Source organism: Notothenia rossii (genome assembly GCF_949606895.1).
Source record: "Notothenia rossii genome assembly, chromosome: 8".
Taxonomy (NCBI): Eukaryota; Metazoa; Chordata; class Actinopteri; order Perciformes; family Nototheniidae; genus Notothenia; species Notothenia rossii.
Window position 1 is genome coordinate 48,130,168 of NC_136906.1, and position 14,003 is coordinate 48,144,170.

The 14,003-nt window shown below is 39.1% G+C and overlaps 2 protein-coding genes across 3 annotated transcripts in view; both read right to left on the reverse strand.

Moving 5' to 3' along the window:
- Nucleotides 1–14,003, reverse strand: part of LOC307015980 (general transcription factor II-I repeat domain-containing protein 2A-like) — a 576,621-nt gene that overhangs the window by 308,333 nt on the left and 254,285 nt on the right. The gene's annotated exons all lie outside the window — the stretch shown is intronic.
- LOC307015867 (E3 SUMO-protein ligase ZBED1-like) lies at nucleotides 9,340–13,211 on the reverse strand. 2 transcript variants are annotated; one of them, XM_079644797.1, is made up of 3 exons: nucleotides 12,367–13,211; nucleotides 10,389–11,688; nucleotides 9,340–10,258 (listed from the first exon to the last, which is right to left on the reverse strand). In XM_079644797.1, exons 1-3 carry the CDS (start codon nucleotides 12,598–12,600, stop codon nucleotides 9,885–9,887), a joined length of 1,908 nt encoding a protein of 635 aa, XP_079500923.1. In that variant the 5' UTR covers nucleotides 12,601–13,211; the 3' UTR covers nucleotides 9,340–9,884. The 2 variants fall into 2 exon arrangements, with proteins under 2 accessions (XP_079500923.1, XP_079500922.1); XM_079644796.1 differs by having other exon boundaries at nucleotides 9,340–10,261; nucleotides 12,367–13,210.

A 14,003-nucleotide genomic window follows, 5' to 3' on the forward strand; every position in this document is an offset into this window, starting at 1 on the left:
GAGGCTTTTGTTTTTTGAGAAACTGAAACACACTCTTAGCACCTGTGATAGTGAGGAGTATCTGTTCCTGGGGGGTGACTTCAACTGCACAGAGAACCCTGTGCTGGATAGGAACCACCAGGAACCGCATGCTGCCTCGAAGAGTGCCTTAATAAGATTAACAGAAAGCTTTGAGCTGTGTGATGTTTGGAGGCACTTCCACCCGGGCCAGCGGCAGTACACGTGGGTGCACTCCAGGGATAACCTGTTGTCTCTAGCTAGGCTGGATCGTGTCTATGTTTTTAATCATCACATTAATGTTAGCAGAAGCTGCTCCATCAGTCCAGTGGGAATCTCTGACCATTCCCTCGTACAAGTCTCAGTTTTTATTAATCATGTTAAATGTAATAGTGCGTATTGGCACTTTAATGCTTCTCTGTTGGCCGACAACCATTTTAACTTGCAATGAATAAGCACTAATTAGAGGCTTATTGAGGGAAACTCTCAATTAATGGCTTATTACTTGTAGAATATGGTCATGTAGAACAAGGCATTAATAAGTTTTTTATAATGACTAATAAAGAGCCAATATACTGCTAATATGCATGTTAATTAACAACTAGTTGATTGTGAAATTTGGTCAACATTGGACCTTGACCCCGTCCACATACAGTAGCTATAGTGAAATAATATAATAGATAACATCAAGCCTGCCTCTTTGATTTAATAATCGGAGCTGAAACCTCTCTGCCATCTCATATAGCACACACTTCCTTATTTATCTTTGAATAATAATAACGTAAAAATAAAGACGACTATACTGCGGTCCTTCGGTCCTGAGATTAGCGCCTGCAGGCAGGCTCCATAGACCTGTCAGCTCTGGACAGCGCAAAATGTGTATATAAAGCGCTACGTCATGAAAGCAAGAAATCTGAGACATCTGATTGGCTATAGATAGAAAAAATTACAAGTACGAATTGCGTGACCGTCAGGGGAGCCTCAAAAAACCCACACACGAATGCACAGTGATCCGTGCACAGAAAGCGGTTTGTGTTTGCAGGTTCAGCGGCTTTAAACGGAAAATAAATATGTGTGAATCAAAAATACAAATGTAAAACTTTTTTCTGTATTTGGATTTTATTTACAAGTATATGAAACGGAACACATTTGTGTGGATCCTGAAATACAAGTGTGAATCCTTCTGTGTGCATTTATGTATTATGAGACTGATCTAAGCCCATATTTATTTATTTAGTGGGAATGCTGATAACAGCATTGATAACAGCATAATGTTATTCTACGCACGAAAAGTTTATTATTATTATTCCGCCGGAATTTTGCACCTCTTCTCCTCCCGCATTGAGCATTGCAGAAACTCCGTTCAAACATCAAAACATTCAGCTTGGTCGGGAATCGATGGCTATTACTTTTCTCATTCATAACTTTCATAATCACAGAGATACATCCCATAATTCATCACATTTTTAACATTGAAGTCAATGGAGAAAATCTTCATTCATACTTTCACTCAGAAACCTCATTCCAACTTTAAAATGTTACACATCTTTCTGACATTATTCGTGTAAAACAACTTTTAAATTTGATGCTTACTTTTAGAGATATTAAACATTGTTCAGACCTTGTTAAAGGGGTTTTCTTCAGATTTTAACATTAACTACAGTGCGTGATGTCACAGCTAGAGGGTAGAACATCTTGAAATGTATCTTCATATATTCTTTTTAAACTGCCATAATTCCCAAACCCTATATTCCTAAAACATAATTTTTCATGACAAACGTAGGAAAACATCTCTTAGCTTGAAAAATGATAAATAATTAAGCAAAAAAGAATTAAACAAAATGCCTCTTGAGGGCATGAAGTGACAAAAACTTTCAACATGCCTCCATTAAAGCCCAAAGGGTCATTCTACAGAAAAGGTGGAAGTGCTGTCACTTACTTTTGCAGACACCAAAATACATGACATTGACCTAATACTCACATTCATTATATATGTTGAATAAATAGAGATTATCTTTGCAATGGTACTAAATAAAACATTAATAAAAAATTGTTTTATACATAAATTGCAATTTATTTGAAATGCCAAGTTCAAGGAACTGCCTTGTCACTTTGATCATACATGGAAGTGGAGCCTATAGTTTTAATTTAAAAGATTTTTTTTCAATAAATAAATCTAATTTATATTTACATAACATTACAAGCATTAAATATAACACTGAAATGGTAATAAAAAAAACGCAAATTATTATTAATGATATCAAATAAATGTCAGTCACCCAAAATTACGTCATTGGTGTTACTGCTACACAAAATGCTTTTATTTTTGAAATAATGTACTGTCTCTGAAGTGCCTCCTGTAGCAAGAGATCATTTGAGGCAGTGCAGTGGACAAAGACATAAGGAAAGTCAGATACTTCTTACTTTGTTTGTTAAAGGTGTCATTGTATCTTCAAATTTTACGTGCGTCTTTCAAGTCTGTCATTAGTGTTACTCATTGCGTAGCCCTATGTGAACATTTGAATGGGATAATGTATTGAATTGAAGAGTTAAACGATTTTGATATTGACTGAAGCCATATTTGGTCTGACACATTGCAGCCATTTTGTTAAAATGGTAGTGTTTTCTCCAAATTGTCACTGGTGTTACTCTTCTTCCTGGTAACACGTAACGCCAGTGACATTCCTATACAAATAAGCATTGTATAGGCTAAAGTATAAAAATAATAAAAAATTAAAAAATACTTTAAAGAGCTTACGAAATGCTTTTAGCACCTGTTAGTGGGCTTAGTATATGATAGAGGCTGCATTTGTATTGTGAAATGTGCCATTTGTTTTTTTTATTATTGATGTATTTTTTAATAAATCACGATTATAACAGCATACAAATGTTGTCAGTTAGTAACGATCGTTCGTAGCTCTGGAAACAACAACTTCGGTCATTTCCGGTGGTGACGTCATGAGTAGAACACAGCTGAGCAGAACACAGCTGAGTCACCATTGTTTAAATGCCTTGAAGCGGCAAATATTAAAACAAAGGATGCACAACAACAAAACGCGAAGAATAATCGGCAAGCGATGTGTGGTATGGGGATGTGGGGCCAAGCCACCACGCCGATTCCTACACGTCCCCCGATGCAGTAAAAATCCACTAAAGAGACGGCGAAATGCATTCGCCAAAAGGGAGAGAGCGAAGGTAAGCCGCGCTACTTGCTTTAAGCATAAAGCCTGAATCAAAATGACATGTCAAATCTCAAACATTTATGAGTTGATGAAGTCATGATGCCATATATGATTGCATGCACTTTGCCCACAGCATTTATAGTAAAAGTATACCTCATAGGCCTAAAACCGCTTCAAATTATGAAAAATGTCAATATTATTACATAGGTATTGGAAACTTTGTTCAATGAAGCCACTGATAGAACTGAGGATAGCGACAATCTATTGGAAATCCACACTGGGAAGGAAGCTGTGTCGACACCAGTAAGTTTACAGAACGGACTGTGTAAAAATACAATTTGTATCTTCATCACATGTATGTACATAATTCATATATTTAATTGTTTGATTTTATATTCCTCAATTTTGGCCACCATGACATCCTTTTCTTGGCAGCATTGGCACTCTTCAATTGTTTCCATGATTGTACATTTTTCACATGTACACCTAAATGTACAAAAGATAGTTGAGAAATAATTGCATTTTTAGGAGGAGACCTACTTCTGTGGTGAGTTCTAAGCCTAGCAGAGTGTGATGCAGTTACCTGAGCCAAGTGTCTATGAATTATAATCAAATGTATACCAGTAAATGGTAAATGGACTGTACTTATATAGCTGCTATGTATTATTATTTATTTACTATATATGAACATCTCTATGAATTATAATCAAATGTATACCAGTCTGTGTTCTGTTGCCTGAGCCAAGTGTGCCTGCTATGTATTATTATTTATTTACTATATATGAACATCTCTATGAATTATAATCAAATGTATACCAGTCTGTGTTCTGTTGCCTGAGCCAATGTGCCTGCTATTTATTATTATTTATTTACTATTTATTGAGAATCTCTATGAATGAAAGTCAAATGTATACCGGTCTGTGTTCTGTTGCCGCACCGGATCTCCGCCAAATCCAGGATCATCGTCTCCATTTTCGCTCCCGTCTGTATCTCTACCGCTACTTGAATACTGTGGCTCAAACTGGTATGGTTCCACCACGTTAGACTCGCCCGCATGATCTGATTCCACCACACCGGCATCCTCTTCAATAAAATCCTCCTCTTCTTGAAAGAGCACCGAGTCTATTGACGACTCACTGTCACTCGATGCTGTCGAAATATCCGAGCCAGAGTCCGACATCAGCCATATAGTTAGTGTATTATTCAAAAAGTGTTCTACTCGTGACGTGCGTGACTTCACTAACCGGCGAAAGCTGTTTGGTCCGGAGCGGTCGTGTAACATCGGAAACGAGCATGGAAAGTTGTAATAAATCACGATTTATAAATACAGCGGGCATATTGTCATTAATGACAAATGATTTCCCATTAATAATAGTATATATTATCCTAATAAGAACAGTGTTGTCCTTCATTTCGTAAGCTCTTTAAGCTCTACTTGTTGTGGATTCATCAAGTTAAGAGTTAGTTATTGCTATTTAACAGGTTTTAGATGTTTTTAGAAGGAATATATTTCAGCAGATTTTTATCACCCAGATTCCACCTTTTCTGTAGAATGACATTTCCTCACAGCAGCAGCCGCACACCTTTAGTTAAACTGCCAAAAAGGCCACATTATTAACCCGAAAGTACACAAAAATTACACTTCAGATACTCAACTTCCTTGACATGCTTCACGTTTTTGGCCGTTGAAAATGCTCCAAACAGCCCGAAACTTCACAGGTTTGGTAAGGATGCAGCCATCAACGCATCTAAGTGTAGTATGGGGTGTCATCAAATGCCGTTGGCATGGCGACAGACCACTCGCCATGAAACACGATGTGGCTGTAAGTCGAATCGACACGGTCCAATCGTCCCCCAATCTTCACTTGTATATCACCGGTCCATGCCTCAACAGCTCTACGCCAAATCTGAGATCTCACCATATGCCGTTTCCATGGAAACGCATCCCTCGCCATAAAACATGATGTCGCTATAACTCCTATGAAAATGTTCAAAAAGTGCTCAAACTTCACATGTGTGCTAACAGTCCAGCCGTGAAGACATCTAAGGGACACTTTTGAGATTTCTTCAAATGCCGTTGCAATGGCAACACAATGCTCGCCAACAGAGCACTTACATACTAATAAAGGACTGGCTTATCTATAGCCAGTTGAGTAGCACTTGAAATGTTTGGCTCTATGAAACCTGATGTACTTATATGATTCTGTTTTCTTCAAGGATGTATCTTCCTGGTCGAATGTACTTATTATAAGTCGCTTTGGATAAAAGCGTCAGCTAAATGCAATGTAATGTAATGAAACACGGCTTTCTCATAACTTCAGTGAAACTTCTCCAAACGCCCCAAAACTTCACAGGTTTGGTAACGATGCAGCCATCAACGCACCTAAGCGTATTATGGGATGTCACCAAATGCCGTTGGCATGGCGACAGATCATTCGCCATCAAGTTAGTTCAAAAGTTTGGAGTTCAAATAGCCAAGCCATTTTACTTTATTTTCTTCTCTCATCACACATTCAAGCCCCCAGTGTTCATGTATCATTTCAATCTAAATTCTTCACTTTCTTCTTACACATTCAATTTCAGCATAGCAATTCAGCGTCAGCTTTTCAGCATAAAGCATTCCCACTAGAAATGTCTTCAGGAATTGCATTCTCTAGTTATATTTGTTGTACTTAAATGGCACTAATAAGACTATTTACACTTATGAGGACAGGACATGATGTACAGTATGTCCTGACAAAGAATATGAGTTTGTGTTTTTACAGTGCATATGAGTATGTAAGTCGCTTTGGATAAAAGCGTCTAACAAGTAACATGTAATGTAATGTAATATGCCAAGCTGCCAGTCTGTCCGACTAGAATCTTAATATTATCACGATGGTGCTGAGCTCCAGATCGTTTCTGCAGTTCCTCACCTCTCTCTCATCCCTGACTCGGTCTGCAGAACATTCAGAATCTAAACCTGAGAGCTTTCCATCGGCCGAGTCATCCGGCTGCTGCTGGTCTTATTATGACTCCTCCAGCATGACCGTGAAACCCATGTTAACAATAAACTGCTGAATAAATGATCAAAAATGGTTACAATGGGTTTAGATACTTGCTACTTTATTGAGAATCATGAAGTGTTTGAGCAGTCATCCCATGTCTGTACATTCATACATTCTTTTTATCTTAATAATGTGGTGCAGGTTAAAATTATGAATGGGAAAGATTTAAGGACAAAAATATGTGGGGATGGCTGCTTTTCCATTCATGAACATGATTTATTAGTATTTTGTTTATTTGGTCCGTCAGGAAACAGATAACAGATGGGACAATGCAGCCAAGTTAAGTTAGTTAAGTCATTTGTGTTGGCCAAACTGGGGCTCTCCTGAAACATTGATACTACAAAATAATATTTTCAGATCCATCTATGATATACTTTGCATTTGATTATGCTCAATGAAACCAGCGTTATAGGTATGAGTGTATATGTTTCACAAAGAAAGCACAATTGAGTCAGGCAGGAATATGATTCTTTTTTTAGAGATTTGGTCTTAAACCATTGTATTGGACAATTAAAAATATTTGTCGATGGTGCCGCTAATGGAAACATCTGACAAACACTGAAATCGGGATTCATCCTCTGGGAACCATGCATGTCTGTACAACATTTTATGCTATTTGGATGTTTAAATCATTTACAGGATAAGTGCAACATTTCGGCATCAGAGGAAAAAGAAACAACAACCATTAGGGTTCATCCTCTGGGGAAATGAATATTTGAACTAAATGTAATCTAAATCCATCCGAGCCAGGAGTACAAACATTATGGTGGCACTAAAGGAAAGGCTAATGTTGTTGAGATATTTCAGTCTGGAACAACGTGTGGGAACAGATAACAGACTGATAATTCCATCCCATAATGCCACTCTACCAGCTTGAGTTAAACCATAAACCTCAGCACCTGGTAAGTTTCTGCTTTAATTTTGGATATTGCCAACAGTTATCTGAACCGCCCTGTTGATAGTTTGTCTTGTACAATCTTGTATTCCTCGCCCCTTTGTTGCTGATTCGCTCTGACATGTTGCCATACTGTCTCTCGCTGACCACTGGCTCAGGAATACGACCTGCAGCAAGTGTCTGCTGTCCAAATGTCAATCAGCCTCCAAACTTCAAGACTGCAATCTGCTCCTCACTGACATCCCATGATTCACCCAGAGCTGACAGTGTCACGCAGCCATGCGTCAGCAGGTCCAGATGAGGCAGAGGACCCTGCAGCATGATGTCAAACCAGGTGGTCCAGTATAAGTAGAAATACATTTTAAAATGTTACAATCCCTGAATTAAGAATATAACTTAATTAAAGTTACAAAAGTATTAGCGTCAAAATATACTTAAAGTACCAAAAGTACAAATATTTAATTTCAGAATAATATATATTAAATAACTGGATTATGATTATTGATACATTAATGTCTATCACAGTTTGTAAAGTTGAAGCAGATTTTTATTATTTTATATAGGTACTTTTACTGGATCTCTTAACCTATAATGAAATGCCAATGTTATGTATTTGTTGACTTATAGTTTGTATTATCGTATAACCTGAATAAATAAAGTAAATATTAACTAAAGCTGTCAGATAAATGTATAGAAGCATAATGTTGGCTTCCAAAATGTAGTGAAGTAGTTTAAAGTAGCATACATTTACAATACTCAGGGGAAGTACAAGCACCACAAAGTTATACTTAAGAATTTGAGTAAATGTACTTCATTGTACATTCAGCATGTAGAGTAATTTAGAAATGTCTGTTTTGCTACTATAACTTCTAGCATACTGATAAACACAATTTGGATAAAGTCCGTTGATTAAAGTTGATTTAACCTTCAATTGTTCATTGTGCTGCTTGAGCAACACTGAAAAAACAAACGTTGACTTTAATTAAATGTATGTCAACAGATTTCACATAGCAATATTATTAAGTTGAACCTATGATGTTTTGTTTAAACTTAATATTATTGCTTTCAACCAACCTAATACATTTGGGTGAAATCTGTTGACATAATACATTTAATTAAAGTCAACGTTTCCGTTTTTTCAGTGTAATATTGTAAATCCGTTTTCCCTTGATTTTAATATTAATAAAGGCTTGCCATGTCACATGACACCAGGAGCAGGATATGCCTCTCCTCAATATCAGGTTTACTTCTGGCCTCTGCTCGTACACTTTCTTTACGTAACAGTTATTCATATCATATACAAATGATTAAACTGCAAGATGTTTAATAAGCCACAGTATGCTGTCAAGCATGTGAGTGACCTGCCAGATCATTGATGTGATTAAATTAGTGGAGTGAGGGAAGGGAAAGAAAGTAAAGATGTAATGAGATTTAATGGAGGGCTCTTTAACCTCTGGGAGGACAACTTGTTATGCACTTTAATAACATGACATCTGTTGAATTATGACCTGCCACTGGCAAGTCTGCATAAGCTGTATGTTGGATATGCTTGTTCAAGCTACGTGTGAATGTCGTGTGCATGACAAATTAACGCACATATCAATTGTTACTGTATCAATGGCATCTACATTAAAACAGATTAATCAAAATAGTGTTATTAATGCCAGAAAGCAAAATCTGAACACATTTAAAATGTAGAAATACATCTATTACCACTGAAACTTACAGAATATCTTTAAATATGAATATAATACATATTAGAACATGCCAGTCACATGTTGGTTGATGAAGATGGTGACTTGGGATAGAGCTGCTACATCATTGGGCACACGTCCGTGTAATTATTGAGAGGAAACAGACACTCTTACAAATGGAATATTTAATTCATATGCTTTAAAACATACCTGTGCTCAAACCTATCAGCGTATGACTCAGATGCTCCAAAATCGCAGTAACACCTTGCAGTCGGCCGACTTTCAACCCCTCTCATTCTTTTCAAAGTCATGGTTTTTTCAACCATGCTATGAGCAAAGCTTGAAGCGAAACAAAACTGAACCCTGCCTGTTTCAAAGATACAAATATCACATATTAAATACATCATGCTGCCTTGCTATGTATTGCTCTGAGAGTATAATCTGGAGATCTGTTGAAGGAAAAGACATTGACAGGATTGCCTGGTGTAGTGTAGGGGTGTCACGGTGTGAAATTTTCGGCTCACGGTTATTGTGACCAAAATTACCACGGTTTACGATATTATCTCGGTAATTTTTTTTTTTTTTAGTGTTAACATTAAGGTGACCAGGTACCGATCCGAAGACCTCGAACAACAACGTTGTTCCCCAAACATCCACATCCAACCTGGAGATGAGAGTACATGGAAATAGGGGGCATTCAGCAATGGGTTAAAAAGTAGAGTGTTTATTACAATATAATGTTAAAAATAAAAAAAAACTCTATGAGAAGTGCAGGATTCAACAACGAGGTAAGGCAAAACTGGTTTTGAAGGAACATAACATGAAAATGAAGTGCAGCCTGTGCAGATTTTACATTTTACTTGAACTAACTACTCAGAACAAAGATGAACCAGACTGTGTAAAATAACTTATCATAAATGCTGTCAATATTAAACATATTTAAAACGAATAAAAAAGGACTGTATACTAGTAACCAAATGCACATATTCAAGTATTTTGATGTATCTTTTTACACATTCACAATTACACATTCACAATTGTCAAATAACCTGGCGGTGATTCAGTTCTCTCACTTTAGGTTAAAGTGCAAAAAGGTTAGCATGTTAACCTTGTCTGCTTTCAGACAGTTCCTAAGTGGGGAAACAATATACCCACTTGCGCTGAAAACCCTCTCGGAAGGCACGCTGGTCGCCGGGATACACATCAGCTTTTTTGCCATCCTGGCAAGATGAGGCAACTCAGATGCGTGCCCTCTCCACCACACCAGTGGATCGTCCTCCGCTTGGATGGGTGGCAAAGACAGGTACACCCTGACCTCCTCCCTCACCTTATCCTCTGGGGTGGCTGGACCTGAAGCCTGCTCTTCTCGCTGCTGCCTTGCTGAAGTTATCTTTTTCAGCAGCCCACTGAGCCCAGCTAGGCTTTTCTGTTTTGCTGCTGCTGCTGCTAGAGTAGAGTAGTAGAGTATCATTTATTAATCCCGAGGGGGAAATTAAGGTGTCAAGTAACATACATACATAAATACAGAAGACATTACACACAAAACATTACACACCATTCCACATACACTCACCTGCTGCTGCTGTGGGGGTACTGCTGTAGGACTGTTCCTCTTCTGGCTCTTGTCTGATCTGTGGAGGTGCCAGATTCAGGGCCTCCTGAACACAGCTGTCCACAAAATCATCAACAGGGGCTTCTATAAAGCTGGTCTTGAAGCGAGGGTCAATGAAGCAGGCCATCTGCATCACCTCATTTACCTTGTTCCCGGTGTATCGTTTGGTAAGATCCTCCCTAATGGCCCGTTTCATGTTCTTCAGCAGGGCTGAATCCTGCTCACCCTCCTCGTCAAGGACATCCCCTGTAATGTGGTCCAGGACAGGCTTGATTGCAGACAAGGTCACACGTGTCTCGGAACAGAGTGCGTCTGTGAATGTGCTGAGAGGCTCAAGGAGCTGGCAGAGTTGCTCCAGAACCGAGATGTCAGTGTCTTTAGGCATCAGATGCCAAACCCCCCTCTCTGTGGCCAGTGCAGCACAGACTGCCTGCTGCTGGCTGAGGAATCTTTCAACCATCTTGAATGTAGATCCCCATCTGGTGACCACATCATGAATAAGGGCCTTCTGGGGCAGGTTGAGGACCACTTGCTTTTCTCGGAGTGCTCGCTTTTTCTTCCAGCTCCGAGAGAATGCTTGGACGAGATGCCGACAGGCCTTCACTGCAGCGTCCACCCTCTGCATCCTCAGGGCCTTTGATATGGCCAGGTTTAAGTTGTGACCAAAGCATCCCAGCCACAGTTCGGTGTAATCTTCAAAGGCCTTGGCCATATTGGCAGCGTTGTCTGTTGTCACGGCGACTAGTTTGGTTTTGGGTATATCCCACTCTTCCAGCATGTTGTCAAAAAATTCTTCAATATTTTGGGCTGTGTGGTCATCTGGAAAAAAATGGCTGTCCAAGCAGTGGGAGGTCAGTTGCCATTCTGGGGTGATGAAGTGGACTGTGAAGCTGATGTACGGCTCTCCTCCCCCTCTTTCACTGGTCCAAAGATCCGTAGTAGCCGCAAAGTAGTCAGCCTGTGCCAAACTCTTCTTCACATCAGTCTTCACCGTGTTGTACATCTTCGGAATGGCCGTCTTCGAAAAGTAGTTCCTTGTTGGAACTTTGTAGTGAGGCACGGCAGTCTTCATTATCTTTAAGAAGCCCGGCCGCTCCACCATTTGGAAAGGCATCATGTCTTTTGCAATGGCAAATGCAATGGCTTCCGTTAGCTCGTCTGCATTTTTGGACCCAGGTGCATGAGCTGCTTGTTTTTGAAACACCTGTTGCAGGGTCTGGGTTCCTGATGTGGATGGGGATGGCCTTGATGTTGCTCCACTCTATATATATATATATATATGTATATATATATAGAGAGAGAGAGAGAGAGAGAGAGAGAGAAAAACAGCCATTAAGTTACTATTCAACAATCATCAAGTTTGCGTATGAAGTCAAATACCTACATTAATTTATTACCTTAAAAGTGTAATGTTGATGCAGGTAAATGGTAAGTTTAGGTTATTAGGCAAGAAGCCAGTACTGTATGAGAACTAAGCTGTTTAGCGCCTTACAATGGCGTTTAGTAGTGCACTAGCTACCAACGAATAGAGCATGGCACCGCAGTAGGATGTATTTTAAAATGCTAGCAGTGGGCGTGCTTACACTGACATTTAATATCAAGGTTTAACATTTTAGACAATCGGGTATATCGTTGCATTATCCCTTGACCCAAAGTCAGAAGTAACTTAATCATTCATGTGTTTCACTGCACTATTTTCACTGTCTCATGGCATATCAAAGTTTAGCTATTCAACTTAGCTTAGAATGGCGTTTAGCGCCGATCTAAGAATGGTGAACACACGAGAGCAGGTGCATTTGCTAATGTAATGTAAATGATTATTATCAAGATTTAACATTATTGACAGTCGGATATAATTGTTACATTTCCCCTTTACCCGAAGGCAAAAGTTATTTCGAGCATTTCAGCTAAAACTATGTGTTAATATTAACAAATATACCTTGCACTGGCTGTGCAGCTGCGGGTGATGGTCTCGTAGATGAGTGAGCAAATTCGATGTGTTGCTCCCTTTCGCGGATACCTTCCGCCGGCATGTCCTGCACACGGGGGCACCGTCCTCCACCAGTTGCCCCTCGGAGTTTTTTAAATATCCAAAGTAGGACCACACTTCTGATCTTCTGCGCTTAGAAGGTGGAAAAATGGTACCATCGCGGCTTCCTTCTTCTGCTGCCATGCTTAAAGTGAGAGAGTGTGATAAAAGAACCTAGGACTAGTGGCGCCTGCGAACGTTCGAAAGTGTCACGTGTGTGGTGTAGAGCTCTAGTAACGCACATAGATAACATTATGTTTTGAAATGCAAAGTATTTAGCGCGGTAACAGTGTAATACAGTGTAACCGTGGGAGTATTAGGGAAATGAAAGCTCTCCCGGTGTAACGGTGTGCGGTAATTTAACCCACCGACATAACACCGTGTTTTGAAATTCAGAAGGTTATCTCACCGTCAAAATATTTTAGCGCGGTTACCGTCTACACCGGTAACCGTGACACCCCTAGTGTAGTGTTTAATGTTTTATATATTTTTACTCACTTTCTTTCTTCAGTCTGTCGGAACCCATAATGACATTTTTTTTTCAAATGTAATATTATTGCTTTCAACTAACTTAATACAGTTATGTGTAATATGTTGGCATGCTACATTTATTAAGGTCAACGTTTACATTTCTTATTTCGTTCAAGACATTCAATGGTTCTGTCTTTTCCCCCTTCTGAAGCCCATGATGTCACACCCATGCAACGACAGGCTGTTATACGTGGGTATGAGCCACTGGGGCCTCGAAAAGCACACATCTCCAGAACCCCAGGATCAAACTGGGCCTTTCTATTTTTACCTTAACACTCTAATTGAGCATTTGGACTTGTAGAAGCCACTAGTGTATGTATGATGTATACATGTTACATACATTTTTCAATCTTTTGAGTTCAACTGTGGTGCATGAGCGGGATGCAGAGGTGGAGACTCGAGTCACATGACTTGACTCGAGTCGCATGACTTGACTCGAGTCGCATATTTTTTGACTTGAGACTTGCTTGACTAACATTGATAAAAGACTTGACTTAACTTCGACTTGGTATTCATGACTTGAGACTTGACTTGAGCTTGAGACAGATGACTTGAAAGGACTTGACTGTTTAAAATTAAATATTTGCGTTTGTTTTTGTAGTGGGATATCGTTTAGTTTTTTTGAAAAACTTGATTATAACGCCATGCGCGCAAACCTAGCAACCCACTAGACGGCAGGAGTGTCAGTTAACATGGCAGTGGCTAGCTTTACTCCAAAAATAGTTAAGTTTGGATTCAAGGATTATTTTGTCGATGACGTTAATAAGAAGAGAACAGCGGTATGCAGGGTCTGCAGCATAAAGATCAGTGACAGGACCACCACAACATCCAACTTCATTTGTCACTACAAAAAAAAAACACAGAGAAAGGTAGGCTACATGACTGTGTTGTGTTAGCTAGAAAGCTAACGTTAAGTTTAAGCTACGTTAGACTTGGTTTCAAATCGATTAAGCAAAGAGAAGACAAAACGGTAAATGAACACTAGAACCGCCAAGGGATTCATTTTGACTAACCCT